This window comes from Halichoeres trimaculatus, unplaced genomic scaffold (genome assembly GCF_033239565.1).
Source record: "Halichoeres trimaculatus isolate MK-OKI-2021-1 unplaced genomic scaffold, fHalTri1.1 fHalTri1_scaffold_1, whole genome shotgun sequence".
In the NCBI taxonomy this organism is placed as follows: Eukaryota; Metazoa; Chordata; class Actinopteri; order Labriformes; family Labridae; genus Halichoeres; species Halichoeres trimaculatus.
Genome location: NW_027437179.1, coordinates 22,075,792 through 22,090,455, shown reverse-complemented (window position 1 = coordinate 22,090,455; position 14,664 = coordinate 22,075,792). Strand labels below are relative to the sequence as shown.

Genomic DNA, 14,664 nt, shown 5'->3' with positions numbered 1-14,664 from the left:
ATCGTGAAGAAACCAAAGAGCTGAAACCAGCAGACAGGTGGAGTGCTATGACCAGATGTCACTCATCAGTGATGTGGATTACTCAGAGCTTAGCCTGGTTAGCTTGGCTCCTTTATTGAGAAACCAGACAGATCAGCACACGCCGGGCTACCAACTGCACACATGAACATTTGTACCACTAACATGAGCAAACTCTATAAAGGTCTAAGCCAAACACCAACATCTTTGTTAGTGTCGACTATATGGAGAGACTTCTCTGTCCTTTGCCACTAAAAGCTGTTTTGTTTGGCCTAAATACATATTCCTTCACCTGCTACACACTAACCTTAAACTCTTAAGATTAGTCTTAAAGGGACTTGGGTGTGAAGTTTTGGCTCCATACTTAAACTGTGATGGTAACTTAGTTACTCCTTGTGTGTCATCAGGTTTGTCCAAGTCAAATGTTATTTCATTCAGAGGGTCTGTTAGTTGTGATATTACATACAGTTATATCCTCTTTTAGCATATTTATTCTGCCCTTTATCACAAGGTTTTAATACTTTATTTGAAGCATTTTCAGCTGTCTTTTGCAGATATGAACAAGATCTGATCTTACTCTGCTCACTAAAGAAAGAAAATTAAAAACAGCTGTTGCACTTTTTGTTTTCTTTTTGTTTGTTTTTGTAAACAATAAAACCCTGCTGAGTAGCTGCATTTGTAAAACAGCAGCTCCTTGATCAGGATTGGAAACTGATTGAAAAGCACTATTGAGGCTGATAGATTTAACAAACGCAGTGTTTTGGTCAGCTTGGTGCACCAGATTCTCAAACTCTACAGGGAGCTGCTATTTAGAACATTGACAAAGGCAAGAAAATGTCACCTATAAGGTGAATAGCATCCCCTCCCCTTAACACCACCATATGCTAAAAATGTGAGTAATTTGAGGTACCTTCTGATCATTATGAAAGATTGGTGGTCAAAAACAAGTAGATTTAATGTAAGAAACAGAAAGTTCAGCTGGAAGACAGGACTGTGGGGTGGATTGTGGGTGTGGTGAAAAGTGAAGTGGGAGTGAGTCATAAGCAGAAGAAAGGTCTGAGAGCACAAGCTTTTCGGGAAGCTGATGACAAGAACATCTCTGCACTCTCAATGTTTAGTGCTGGGAAAGGTGGGGAGATCTTGTACAAATATACAATTCTTTAGTGTAGCTACAATGACATGTCAAAAATTGCTTGAATTTGGTTTATTTGTTCTGCTTTTATTACACTGGGGTGATGATATTAGATTAAAGATGAGAATTTCCTCATAAAGAGGCTGGTTAAAAAAAGGGTTACTTCTAATTTGGTTTCATTTCAATGGTGTCTGCAGACAATACACTACAGTAGAGGCCAAAGTTGTTAAATTATGCATGTAAAGCAGCAGGGAGCAGAAACACATGAAATGTGTTGATATAAATGGATTAAAGAGACTTTGAAATGCTGCCACTTTTCTTATCATATTTTCTTTTAGTCTCACTGGCAGAACCACTGCACACACAAACTCTGACCCTCAAATCCAGAGACACTGAGCCCCCACAGAGCACAAGGCCTACAAATACTTCTGTGTCAAAGTCTGACAGATTCAGATGAGAGCTGGTACACCCAAACTGGAGAGGAGGTTATCAAGTCATTTTCTTAAAAAATGAAGCCTGTCTCAAAATAGTCAGAAGATTTGTTGAAGGGAGTTACCTTGCACCTTTAACCACACCTACAAACATCAATAACAGAACACACTTTTGTTGGCTGCGACCTTGCTATGCCAACACAGCTGTTGGTCGTGAGACGTTTTTTTAGTTTGTGTGACCCTTGAGATATCATATTTTTATGTTTTGTAGATTTCTTAGTTTACATACCTTACACACATTAGTGACCACATATAATCATTTTTACAAACTGTAGTATTACTTGTATTTTTTGCCATGAAGTATCACAAAACAATAAGACAACATTTTGCATTTTAAGACTTTTATCACTGAATTTCTTTCATATTTAAAAACACTTTCAGTTCCTGTCTGGACTGTTGATGTTTTTAAGGTATTGTCGCAGTTTACAAATCAATACTAGATCTACTGCTAATAGTATTAAATAGGATAAGCTTGCAAACTTACTCTGTGCTAGAAGTTTATCAAACCACTTTGTCTCTAGCTGCTGATCTCAGTCAGGTGGTACTTTTTTGAAGATAGGGGCCACACATGTACTGTGATTTTACACAGACCCGGACTAAAACCTTGTGTGTTTGTTTTTACTTTTGGTCCCAGGTAGTCAACATATTAATTTCTGGGGTAAAAATTGGGCATTTCAATTGGGTGATAATTTGACATTTTGAGATTTTGGGTCAGCCTCAAATGGACCCTCAGCTTACAAAAAAAAACAAAAACAAAAAAAAACATAGTTTTTGTCCATCCTGCTTCATTGTCCTGAATTGAGAACTCTTTTCAATCAAACCAGCTCCTCCCCAGACCAATTTTCTCTGGTTATATATCCACTAGATGAGACTAAAAGAGGGAGAAAAGCTATTTACTGGTGATGCTGCCAGATTTCCCGGCATGTTTTAAAGAGTGAACCAGGTGCTTGCAAAACACACTGAAGGCAATGGAGGGGAACATTTTCTTGCACAAGGGAGCACTCACTGGGAGGATGATATTTTGAAATTAGTCAAACCAGATGAAAATGTCAGTGTAGTCAGACAGTCAAAAGTTTGTGTGTTAAATAAATGTGTCACAAAAGCAGGAAAGGGTGTACAAAGGGAGATATGCAGATACTAGTTTTCCAATATACCGTCATAGGTTTATCCTCTCAGCATGCACATTTGTCACAGAGCGTGCAGTTGGATGAACCTGTCCTGTCTTTTTTGGGATTAACTGAATATAGTTCTTCATAATAGTAGTATTACCGTGCATTTAAAATGTGACTGGTCAAAAAATAACAACAAAAAGTACGAATCAAAAGCAGGTACTATGAGTCTGAGTTTGCTTTCAATTCTTCTGCTCTTAAGTTTTAAAGAAACTGTTTTTGAGAGTTTTGAAAATAACCAGCAGATGTGAGTGGCATGTACAAGGTAGGGATATGTTTTGCAGGGTTTCTTGTAATTACTTTTGAGAGCTCAATTACTTTCATGGGGATGAAACGTGAGTCATAGCTGACTGACCTAGTTTGGTCTCGTTCTTGGACTTCTCAAAAGGCCGCATGCACACCAGAATAAATGGGGAAAATTTCCCACAGTGAGTCACGGCAGCATGTAAACTCAGAGCACAGACCCTGCACCTGAATAACAAAGGCTTTGGCGACTCATTGCAGAGTAAAATGTAACCTACTTGGACTCTTATCAAACCAAAGACCACTGGATTGGGGACTTGAGGGATTTACCAAAGAACTACAAAGAAGCTCAACACTTAACTTTATGTTTCAAAGTTTTAATGTTGAGGGAAAAGATTAAAACAGCATCTGCTGAAAAAAGCATTCAACAGACCAGCTGTTTTTATGAAAAACAAAACAAAACAAAACAAAACAAACAGAAAATTAAGGGAATATTACAGAGCATGATGCTTGAAGACATGAAAGTACCATAACTTTGAAAAAAAAAAAAAAAAGTCCATCAGATGAATGCTTTGGTTTTTCTTTTCTGTTTCGGAAGTGAATTTCAAATATTATATGTATTTTTTTAAAATAACGATAATTCACTTTAATATTTATATCCACAAACTGTTTTTCTAGTAGTATTTACAAAACATATGGTTTCTGGGCTCATAAATCCTGATGAAAGCTACCCTGTGTTAGTGGTGTGTCTGTTTCAGGTTAAGGGGTAATTATATGACAGTATAGTTCAGCCCAACTAGTTTCTAGCCTGGAGGAAGCACAATCACTGCTGACTGTAGTTTCCTGTCCAATAGCTTGCAGCACAGAGTTCAGAAGCAAGTTTAGTGGGAGTAAAGAGCGAACAGAGAGAGCACACAGGACGGATACTGCTCATTTCAAAAGTTTATTGAAATTTTGGGACGTTTTGGTGCGCTGACTTTGCAAGCAGTAACGCAATAGAAGGTGGGGAGACCTGCAGTGCAGACAAATAGTATTCAGCGAGTTGCTTGCAGAGACACAGAAACTTCCCAACATCTGGTGTGCTGGAGGACGGGGCGAGCCGGAGAGAGAAACTTTGGAGGCGGAGAAAAAACTATCTTCGTTGGAGAAAAATGCTTTGAATTGGAAGTTTGAGGCACCTGCATGTGTGGAAAAGAGATTTTGTGGCCGTTTAAAGTGACGAGAGTGGAGGCAAAACAGGACTGGAAAGGTGTCGCAGGGCAAGTCCACCTGAAGCGGACAGAGAATGAATTAGCCAAAGGGTGGACTGCTTCGTGTCCCAGCCAGACATAAGGTAAGAAGTTGTTTTCCTACGCTGCTAAAGCTACTTCAAGAGAGTTGTTTTTTTCCGTAGGTACAAATTCAGACAGAAAAGGGTATCTCCGCACTGGAGTTGAGCTCATCTGAGCATGCAGGGACTCGTTTTGGGAAAGCAAAGGCACAGACATGCAATAAAGGTAAACAGAGTACGCCCGTTATTAGCTAGCAGTTACACTACGTTAGATAATACTCAACAATTATATCTGAAATTGTTGTAAAAGTTGGACAGAAGTGTTTTAGAACCTGGGCTTAAAATTTCCTCCTTGCCAGGACTTTGACACTGTTTTTATGAGTGCAAGGATGCGTTTTATCCTTTCTAGAAACTTCTTCAGACTTTTTATTGTTTCAGAAGTGTAAAACGAAGGCTGTTGGAGTTATTTAAGCGCCAGAAAGTGGTTGAAGCGAGCGTGTGATTCGTTTAATAAAGCTCTTCCACAAAACTCAGTCGTGGGATATCAAAACTTTCGGGGGCAGCGAGTGCGGAGCAAAATCACGGGAGCGCGCAAACAGCTGTCCAGCTGAGTTTCTCTGGCAGGAGAGGCGCGCGCGAAACACAAGCTGGCACGTGATGCTCACTAAACTTGCACACCTTCATAACGAGCTTCAGGAGGGCTCGGTTTCGATTCACTGATGGATTCTTATGAAAATATATTGCATAATACAAACACATGGCCTTTCAAAATAAATGTAACAAGAGGAAGGACAGAACAGACCAGCAGAGGTTTATCTTATATGTTATTGAGCAACATTATTATAACACAAACACCTTAAAAGTGAGCATGAAGACTTTTTGACTGTGATAGATCCTTCCCATTTCTTTTTTCTTTGTAATGATAGACCAAAAGTAGTCTTTTTCCACACTCCAACTCTTGTTTTTCCTATATATTTGGTATCAAAATAGTTTTCAAAATGCTGCAAACTGTGCACAAATGATTGATTTGTAGATTTAGTTTAATAATAAAAGAAACTGCCAGGCCTCTTTTCGCTTTTTCCAGCATGTCCTTTCATCTTGTGTTTTATTGCTGAATTGATTCATTTTTGTGTCTTCTCACAACACACCTTGGAAACTAAAATGATGTGTATAAATATACAGATAAAGACTACCATTATTTTTACTCACAGGATATGTTTTAAAAAAATCTAAATAACTATTAATTAAAGTCGACTATGATTATTTCTTTCCTGCTGTTTTTCCACTGTTTCATGAAAGCAGTCTTCCCTTTCCTGTAGTGATTTTAGAATAGCCGAAAGGGATTCATGTTGGTTCAAGTTGATGAAGCATGGACTGTTGCCCTGTTGCTTACTGAAGACAATGTGAAATCTGTTATGTGGCCTGTGCAATTATCTTTAATAACAATGTGATGTAATAATAATAATAATAATGATAACAATAATACTAAGTAGAAGATGCCCTCCCTGTTTGGGCGAGGACCCTAATAATGAACGGTTCTGTCTCCTCCCTTCCTGCAGGCTCACACCTTGACCCCTCAGCCTCCTCCTTAAGAGCAAGGCCAATGGAAGGGGAGAGGACCGCCCCTGCCGTCTCCCCTGAGCCACCTGATGATGGGGATCCTAGCCTACCAGCTACACAACCAAACTCACACACAACTTTGACCACAGAGAGTGTCAGCCCCAATCCAGAGCCCTTTTCTAGTACAGGTAAGTAAGAAGATGACTTTAGTCACTCAGGAGAGAGTGACTAAAGTTCTTATTGCACTGGTTGAAGGAATGATTTTTGTCCCAGAATAATTTTGTGCGCGTTAGTCCTCCCTCTCTCATTTCCTGTCTGTCTTTGGCTGTCCTATTTAAATGAAGGCAAGGCCACCTAAGAGCTTTTTATTTATGTGACCCTTAGCATAGTCAGAAAATGACCAGTTTGTGTGAATATAGCTGTGTGTAACACATTTTCCTTTTATTCTGATCTATAGAGAATTTACTAGCTGTACTCTACAAAAAAAGATGACACATAAGGTCAGGCCCTTTATCTGACTCATAAAACAGTTGCTTTCTGAAGGAAAAGGATATTTGTCTGTTTGAGGGAAATGCCGTCTTGGATGATCTGAGGGGTCAGGACTCATTCAGCACAGTGGAATACTCAAAGACTGCAATGGGACTTCTGGGAATTTGGGAATGGACCCCTCCCCTTTTCGTGTGATTGGTCATGGTAGGGGTTGACTGACAGAGGGGAGGGTAAGAGGTGATATGGAGCAACTCGTAACGATTTTGTGCCTGAATGACTCATCCAGGATCAGCCAAAATGAGGTTTCCTCGAGTTGGAAAACAACAGAGACTGCTGATCATTGTGCATTTCCTATGGGGCGATTAGAGAAGATGTGGTAAAAGTAAGGGAAGTGTGCAGAGCAGGATGTTCCCATGGAAGCCTGCAACAAAATTCTTCAATGGACCATTAGGTTCTCATTTTAGTTTGTTTTACAAGTCTCAACCCAACCTGTCTTGATTTCTAAATCGAATGTGGTTAACCACAGGATCTATCCATTCATTATTGTGACCTCTGATCAGCTTTAGGTGCACAGTTCTGAATGTAAGAACAGCCTCAGATTTAATGATAATATCTCCATGAAGAATTATGGAGTTATTAAACCACAGACCTGTGTCTGAGCATGTTTTTTTGGCTGTGCTGACTTTACCTGTGCTCACTCTTAAGGTAGCCAACACAAAGTGTAACTGCGGCTTCTCCCACTAAAGTTAGACTGCCTGTCTGGCTACTTTCATGTAAGAGTAAATTGAGTGTGTGTGTGTTAGCAGTCAGTACATAGGTGAGCCAGGGTAGGGAGGAGAAGATTGGTGAGGGCAACAAGGCCCTGCTTTCAGCACCCGACTCAACCCCAACCCGCCCCTGTGCCTGCAGGGTGCAGGGCTTTGGTACAGCTCAACAGAAGCATTTATAGATCTATTTCAAACAAAGTTGCAATTCAGCACATATCTAGCTGCTTTTAGAAGAAGTCAACTCAATGATTTCCACATTCATCTTGTAAATATTTGATCACATTTGATGTCATTGTATTAGTTTTACTTGCCAAAATCGTACCTGTCGACATTTTTCTGTTCCCAGTTAAAATGCTTTCAGCTGACAGGAGGATGGCTCCCCGTTTCTCATTCTATCATCTAGTTCTAGCTTTTTTGATACAGAGATTCTTCTTCAACATGAGCAAACCAAACAGCCCCATCTTATTTAAAATTTTACACGTTACATCAGAAGTAACAAATAGCACAAGCTTCATATCAAAGTAAAAGTGTGAAGTCAGAAATGTCACTTGTAAAAAGCTGCTCTTCAACCTCTTCCCTAGACTCTGTAAGCGAGGCCTCATGTTTTTGTTTTTTTTTAGTAGGTGTTTTCCTGTCAGACAATCGCATAAACATTAGTCAAATACAGTGGTATTCAAAACTATTGCAATGAAATTACTGTAAATACAGCTGATTCATTTCAAAGAGGTGTTTGGCCATGTTTTAATGGAGACTTTGTCTTGTTAGCATTAGCATGGGAGCCAGTCAATAACAGTGCTATTCACTCTTCATTCTTCCCCTACATTCTAGCAGGCTTCTCTACTGAAGGTGAATAAAGCTCCACTCTGTCATTACAAAGCCATTGAAGTGTGGTGCATGTGTTAACAGAAGCACGTAGCTCACTGCTGTGAGTGTTGCTCCCTCACAGGCATGAAGATGCAATGAGCCTGTCTGTTTATACAAGAGCCTCTAACCACCACATACTAGATTCCCTCCGTCTCTTTCGCCACTGGCATCTCACTCACTCTATTTTCTCTCTTCCTCTTATTGCCCACTTCCCTGCTTTTGTCTGAGTTTATCTTTGTCCCTGGGATTGAACAAGAGTTTTCTTTTGTTTTGAGACTGAAATTTGAAAGAGATCAAATGTCAAACTGCTAAAACTCAAGTGTCTCACACTTTAGGTGGCAACATTTTATTCTGAGATGTAGCCCACAAAAGATTCTTGGTGTTAAAGTCCATGAGTTGGTCTTAAAATATTTCAGACCTGGTCTGTTGGGTTAGGTTCATCTCTGAAACCAACTTTATCAACTTATACTGGTTAAATCATAAAAAACAAACACCTTGTTGTATTGATAAATCAGTACAGTCGGGAGGTGAGTCTCTTTAGCTCGGCAATTTAGCATTATCTTTTCCCCATGGCTGTATTTTTGGTAGCTTGCTTTTTGCTCCTGAGAAATTAGCCGTAATCAACTGAAATCTGTCAGAAAGTAAAGAAGTGTATTTTCTGTGGAACTTCTAGGACACAGAGACCTTTGAAAACTGTGAATTAGGACCTCATTAAACAGGCTATAAGGAATCTTGTCCTTCTGATAAGTCAAGTTAGCTTGAGTTGCTAGAAGCTTAAGCTATTGACAGTAAGATTCGGACTACCATTCACCAAACTTTTGTTTTACTGCCTATCCATCTTATCAAACTTTAGGTTTTCCATTATTGTCTAATCAAATAACTCAACTTCAAATGTGTGTAGTTGAGTTAACGTGTTTAATCTCTATCAAGGATTAAACCTGACAAATCTCTCATATCTTTTGGTCATACTGCTGCTCTCATAGAATAATTCCCCTGGTGCCGATACAGCTATTTGCCAACTTGTCCCCTTTTAGTCCCTGAGGTTTGTTGAGGATTGTGTCTAATTTGGTTTCTCACAGAGATTGAAATAAACTAGGAGCAATTTGAGGCATTTTTACAGCATATTTGAACTACGAAAATGAGCATGTTTTTTTCCCTTTCACCACCTCGCAAACATTTGAGAAACTGTTTCTGCTGCTCTGGTGGCCTGGTCTCTTTTTCTCTCTCTCTCTACAGCTCCTGACTGCAATAGTGTATCCAAATCCTCATAACCCATGTTATATACTGTTGACAGGTAGTGTCAGCGTGGAGGGATGGTGCAAGTCAGCAAGCGTACTGAGGCTTGTTACTGTCAAGTCACTGTTGCAGTCAGATATTCCCATTCATAGGTGAGGGTTTGACTGTTTCAGTTTCAAATCTTAAGTGATGACAAGGCTCAAAGTACGACACATGGGCCAAACCATTCTTGCTTTTCTTTAGAATGATGCAGATCGATAACATATCGGACTACAGTATGTTAGATCAGGTTTTTTGTATAAACATTAGGGATGCACCGACACTGATTGGTGATATAGGTTATCGGTGTATTGTGCCCCTGAAGGCTCGATCGGTATGGGTGGGAAGAGATCTTATCGCTGATCCAGGCAAACAACTCTATGCCTTTTTGTTGTTTATTTACCAACGCTCTTGGTACTTGTTTTGAAATGCTGCCTCTGCTTCACTTGTGCTTTGTTATGTGCTGCATTACCAGTCAACAGGATATAAAGTTTACATTTGAAAAGAACTTGTGTACATTCTGAAAAATTAATTTGATGGTAAACATATAAATATTTCATAGTTTGAATAAATATTAACTTCAGTAATTCCTTATACTCATTTTTTTGCCTTTTACCCAAAAATTGCCGGTCTTATCTCACAGTAGGGCATGTTGGTTATTATTTAACACTGGTATCGGATCAGGATCGGTATCAGAACCAGAAAAGTTAGAATGGTGGATCCCTAATAAACATATATTATGAACATAATTAGCATGAATGTGTCAAAGTGAAATTATTTTACAGCTACAAAAAAGGATAAATTACAAGAATACACGAGAAAAATGCTGATTTTTTTTTTATTATAAATGAGCCGAGCTAGCTTGAATAATAATTGCAAATATATATCAAATTGTATTTTAGTAAAACTTAAAACTGAGAAGTGAAGTGTGTGTATGTGTGTGTGTGTGTGTGTGTGTGTGTTTAAGTGTGTGTGTGGGAAAGAGAGAGAGTGGTAACTTCTTGCCTTTCACTTTCCTACACATGTAAACAGGTTGGAGCAGCAACCCAGCCAACGTAAGCATATCTGCAGTGACACATTGAGGCATCTGGCATTTTTATAGTCTGACTTCTTGTGGTTCCCAGTAATAACAAACTGGGAAAATAATCTACGGCTCGTCGTAGTGATACCACAGAAGCAACATCGAGATCTGTATCCGTACCATGTAGGGATGGGTACCTTTCTCATTTGAAACGATACGGTACCGATGCCTGGTACCTGGCAATCAGTACAGGTACCCAACGGTACCAATTGTCTGTACTTTTTTGTGTTTATGTAGTAAAAAATATCAATTTGTCTAATAATAAAATATATGTTTTTTTCAATTTAACATATTTATTCTTCCATATTTAACCTTGCAATGCTGTGTTCATGCCCAGCATGGCAAATCGACTATTCTTCCACTCCCTCACAGTCACAAGGATGCGTTTAGGTACCTAAACATGGTACCTTTTGATTTTACGTGAATCGGTACTCGGCACTTTTGACAGAATTGGGTCGATACCTATCAAAGTACCTAATTCGGTACCCATCCCTAGTACCATGTGCCCTGGGCATAAGAACAAATAGGAGTCAGGAGTATAATAATAATCTTTCAGGATGTGTCTTGCTAGCTAAGTGTTACAAATGTACAAAAATGAATGAAATACTTAGAGCAGAGGGAGAATAAAAGAGTGAAGTGGCTCTTTTATTTCATTCTACTAATGTATGCTTCTGGGTTGATAGTGCAAGGTTACCAAAGCCATCTGTTTATCCGGCTTTTTACTTTCTGAATGCTGAATGCTAAATGCTGCTAAATTTTCTACCATTTATCATGACTGTAACTTTTCAAATGTTGCCAGATTGTGTTATATGCAGCACATAGATCTATCTCATGTTCATCACAAAGACTTCTTGTGATAAAAACTGCTGTACAACACTCAGCAAGCAGCTGTGTCGTTTTTTTTCCCAGGAACCAGAGGAATCTCAGAGACAAAGTAACACAATTAAATTCCCCTTAAGCCTGTTCAACAGCAGACAGTTTTTGTCTTTAATGAGCTTACACTGCTCCATTCTCTCAGCAGCCATAATCTCTGATTTTGGACATATTCCAGTACAGCACTCTCACAGCCCCTCTGTGCAGTGTTTGTGTGTATCTGTGTGTGTTCCTCCAACTTTCAGCCTAGACTGCAGCTACACAGTTGCCTTTTCTTTTCTGTGTGTGTGTGTGTGTCAATCTGTGTGTATTAGTGAGGGATACAGATAAAAACCATGTTGCTGCTTCAGTCACATGTTCTTTGATTTGTGTTATCCTCCGTCCTGGTCAGCAGTTGTGTCTGTTTTCAATCAGTTCCAGTCATTACTGCTGGCCAGAGAGCTGCTACTGCGTCAACTCCTCTAACTGCGCTCCACTGAACATTATTCTGCTTGGTTGCTCTTCATCTCACCTCATTGTTTCTTCTTTCTAAATCTTTCAACTCTCTGATATCTTTATCTTTATGTTTAGAGATGAGTCAGCGGGCAACCAATTGTCTGTGTATATGCCTGAGAAGTGCAGTTTTGAATAGGCATGCAACCATCAGTATCAGGCGTAATTTTAGATTAAATTACTGGTCGTTAACAGTAAAATAGTGTCGTAGTATGAACTTAAATCACCGTACACAACATTGGGCAGTATCATTGTGCTCTAAAATGTTTTACTCACTACTTATCAAAGCGCAAAGGTACTTTTCTTCTTTTACATGAACTTTATAGTACTGTCTGACTTAACTGTATTTTCTTAGTTACACACTCAAAATGTATTACACATAAAGTTTGTAAGTTGTCTATCTCAAATGTAAACCTCTTTAATATGAGGACTAGTGCTACTCTGGCAAAATACACTTTAAAACAAGCAAGTTGTTTGTTGAAATTGTGCTATTATTTAGTTCAAACACAGCTGTAAAATAACCCGTATTAGTATCTAATAAAAAACACCAGAAAAGTGCCGCCTTATATTCCAAAAAAGGTACAAGCAACAGGGCAGACATGATGTATTTGGGTATTTGGGGTGGCACATTTGCCAGCAAGAGTCTCAGTGATGACCTCCCCAAATCAAAGACTATCAGATTTTGTGTGTAGTCCAGGCGACCCCCTGCCACAGTGAAAAACCTAAGCTCATGCACATCATGAGAAACTTATGCAACTAAGCAATATTGAGGAGCTCATTATGCAGCACGATGGATGCAAACAAAGGACCACCCAGACAACTTGATTTGCACTTTGCACAGCTTCAGCCAGATACTGTACCATAGGGCTGGGCAATATGAGGAAAAATCCTATCAAAACGTTTTTTTCACATCAGTCAATATCGATATTTATCATAATATAAATCAAATAGCTATTTTGTCTATTTAAAATGCTCCATTAAGTGAGTTTTGAAGATGTCAGAAGGTTATTTTTGACTCTTGTCAGAGGTTTAACGTGACAGATGTACTTTAGTTAAATAAAACAGGTACATCTCCTTTATTTTTGTTATTAGTGGGGGTGTTGCAGGTGATCTACTAAGACAGTGTGTGCATTTGATAACAGGTGCAAACCGCCCTCTTTGAATGGCGATTTAGTGCGTGCTAGCAAGTTTGAAGCCATGGAGTTGGAGAACTCAGACGTATGGGTCACAGGCTGCTGAACAAGAGGTGAGAGCTGTGTCCAGTATGGCGTGCGCCCTCCACCGTGACACTCAGGCTATCGTTGTGCACACGAAGCAGCTAGTCGGTGCTTTGTCTGGGCTAACATTGATTGTAAATGCCCTGTCAACAATCCAGGGGTCATTCAGTGTCCTTTAACTGAGCCGCCCACAAATGAAGAGGGAGGTTCATCTTCAGCTCCAGAGAGCGCATTACACGTGGGTAAAGACCAGCGCAGCTGGTGAAAACACAAAGCTTTAGTCAAAGACAATCAAAGCTCAGACATGGCGTTGTTGGATGGATGATATGTCTCCAGTATTTTTTAATTCTGACAGTCCAACTGTGTTGATAAACACACTGAAAATTCTCTCTCAACTATCATTGCGTCTCCACCCCTCAGTGACCCTAGCCGTTTAAGTGTAACGCTGTATGAGTCTGTACCTGCCTTTCCAACATTCTAAATATAGACACAAAAAAAATTACGGCTAACAGTTCCAGGTTTGATAAATCACTCTGCAAGCTAAATGATTATATTTGAATCTCCTCCTCCCAGATGTGACTGGCTAATCATATGTCTGCCAAAACATGAATGAATGAATGAATGAATTCTATCAAAATTCAAATCAACCACATCTCAAGTTTCTATCAAGGAAAAGTTATTCGGCGTTATTTATCTTTATCATTTTATCGCCCAGGCCTTTTGTAACGTGTCCTTACTTGAACTCAGAAGTGAATGCTATGCTACCATTGCTGACAGTTCAAGAGAGCGGATCATCTACTTAAGTCTACAGTTGCTACAGTTGTCTTTTTCACAGTAAAAGGGGACCAAGTTGTACAGCTTGATTCTCACTAAAAGTCATCAAAATGGAACAGAAACATCAAGCTCTACGCTCGAAATGTTTGATATCACTGCAGTCTATAATCATCAAATTGGTCCGTAACTTCACAACATTCACTTTGGTCTCACTCTCTGTTCTTTGACTCTGTATCACAGTGTCAGAATCTTAAACTGATGATTTTTTTAGAGCTAATTTTAGTGAATGTGGCAGTAAAAAGGTAAGATATTTGTATTTGAAGCTGGGAAGTGATACAATTGATACAGGTTAAAAAGTAATTTAGGTTTTATGGTCTTGAAATCAGTTGCAAGCAGTAACATGTCTTTGTTTGCAGCTCGTTTTGATTTATAAACAGTACATGCTCATAGTTCTCTTTCTGCAAGTACGATTTGAATGTATGACTTTCCCCTCACTTATGAATAAAGTCAGATAAATTTCATCTGATGAACTCATCTGGTGTACTCTGGATGTTTGCTCCTGACTGTGACGGGTGGGGTGCATGCAGTATGTGCTGTATGTCTTTGCCAAAGGGATGCACACACCAGGGAGACTTCCTTCTGTATACACATTAGAAGTCTGAGCCTCTGAAGAAGTGTTAGTGAAGCTGTAGGAACAATTTTTTAAAAGGTAAACTCGGCTCAGCCTTCTGTTCTCTGTGAAGCGACACCCCCCCCTTCAGAGATCAGACCCAGAGGAACAGCCGACTGTGCTTCCCTTCAGGTGATCCAGGATATATCACTTCATTTGCCAGCTCACATAGCCTGAGTGTGTGTTTGCACGTGTGTGTTTTTTTGTGTTGTGTTTATGCCAAACATTGCCCTATGTGATCCATATGTTTTTGCTTTAATAGTTTAATGTTTGTTTACA

General features: G+C 39.3%; 1 protein-coding gene across 1 annotated transcript in view; it reads left to right on the top strand.

The window, feature by feature from the left end:
* The first annotated feature begins 3,919 nt into the window (after positions 1-3,919).
* Positions 3,920-14,664, top strand: part of mdfi (MyoD family inhibitor) — a 33,081-nt gene continuing 22,336 nt past the window's right edge. The window contains exons 1-2 of the mRNA XM_074661781.1: positions 3,920-4,386; positions 5,883-6,071. Coding sequence (XP_074517882.1) covers positions 5,927-6,071 — 145 coding nt within the window. The 5' untranslated portion in view covers positions 3,920-4,386; positions 5,883-5,926. The remainder of the gene's footprint in view (positions 4,387-5,882; positions 6,072-14,664) is intronic.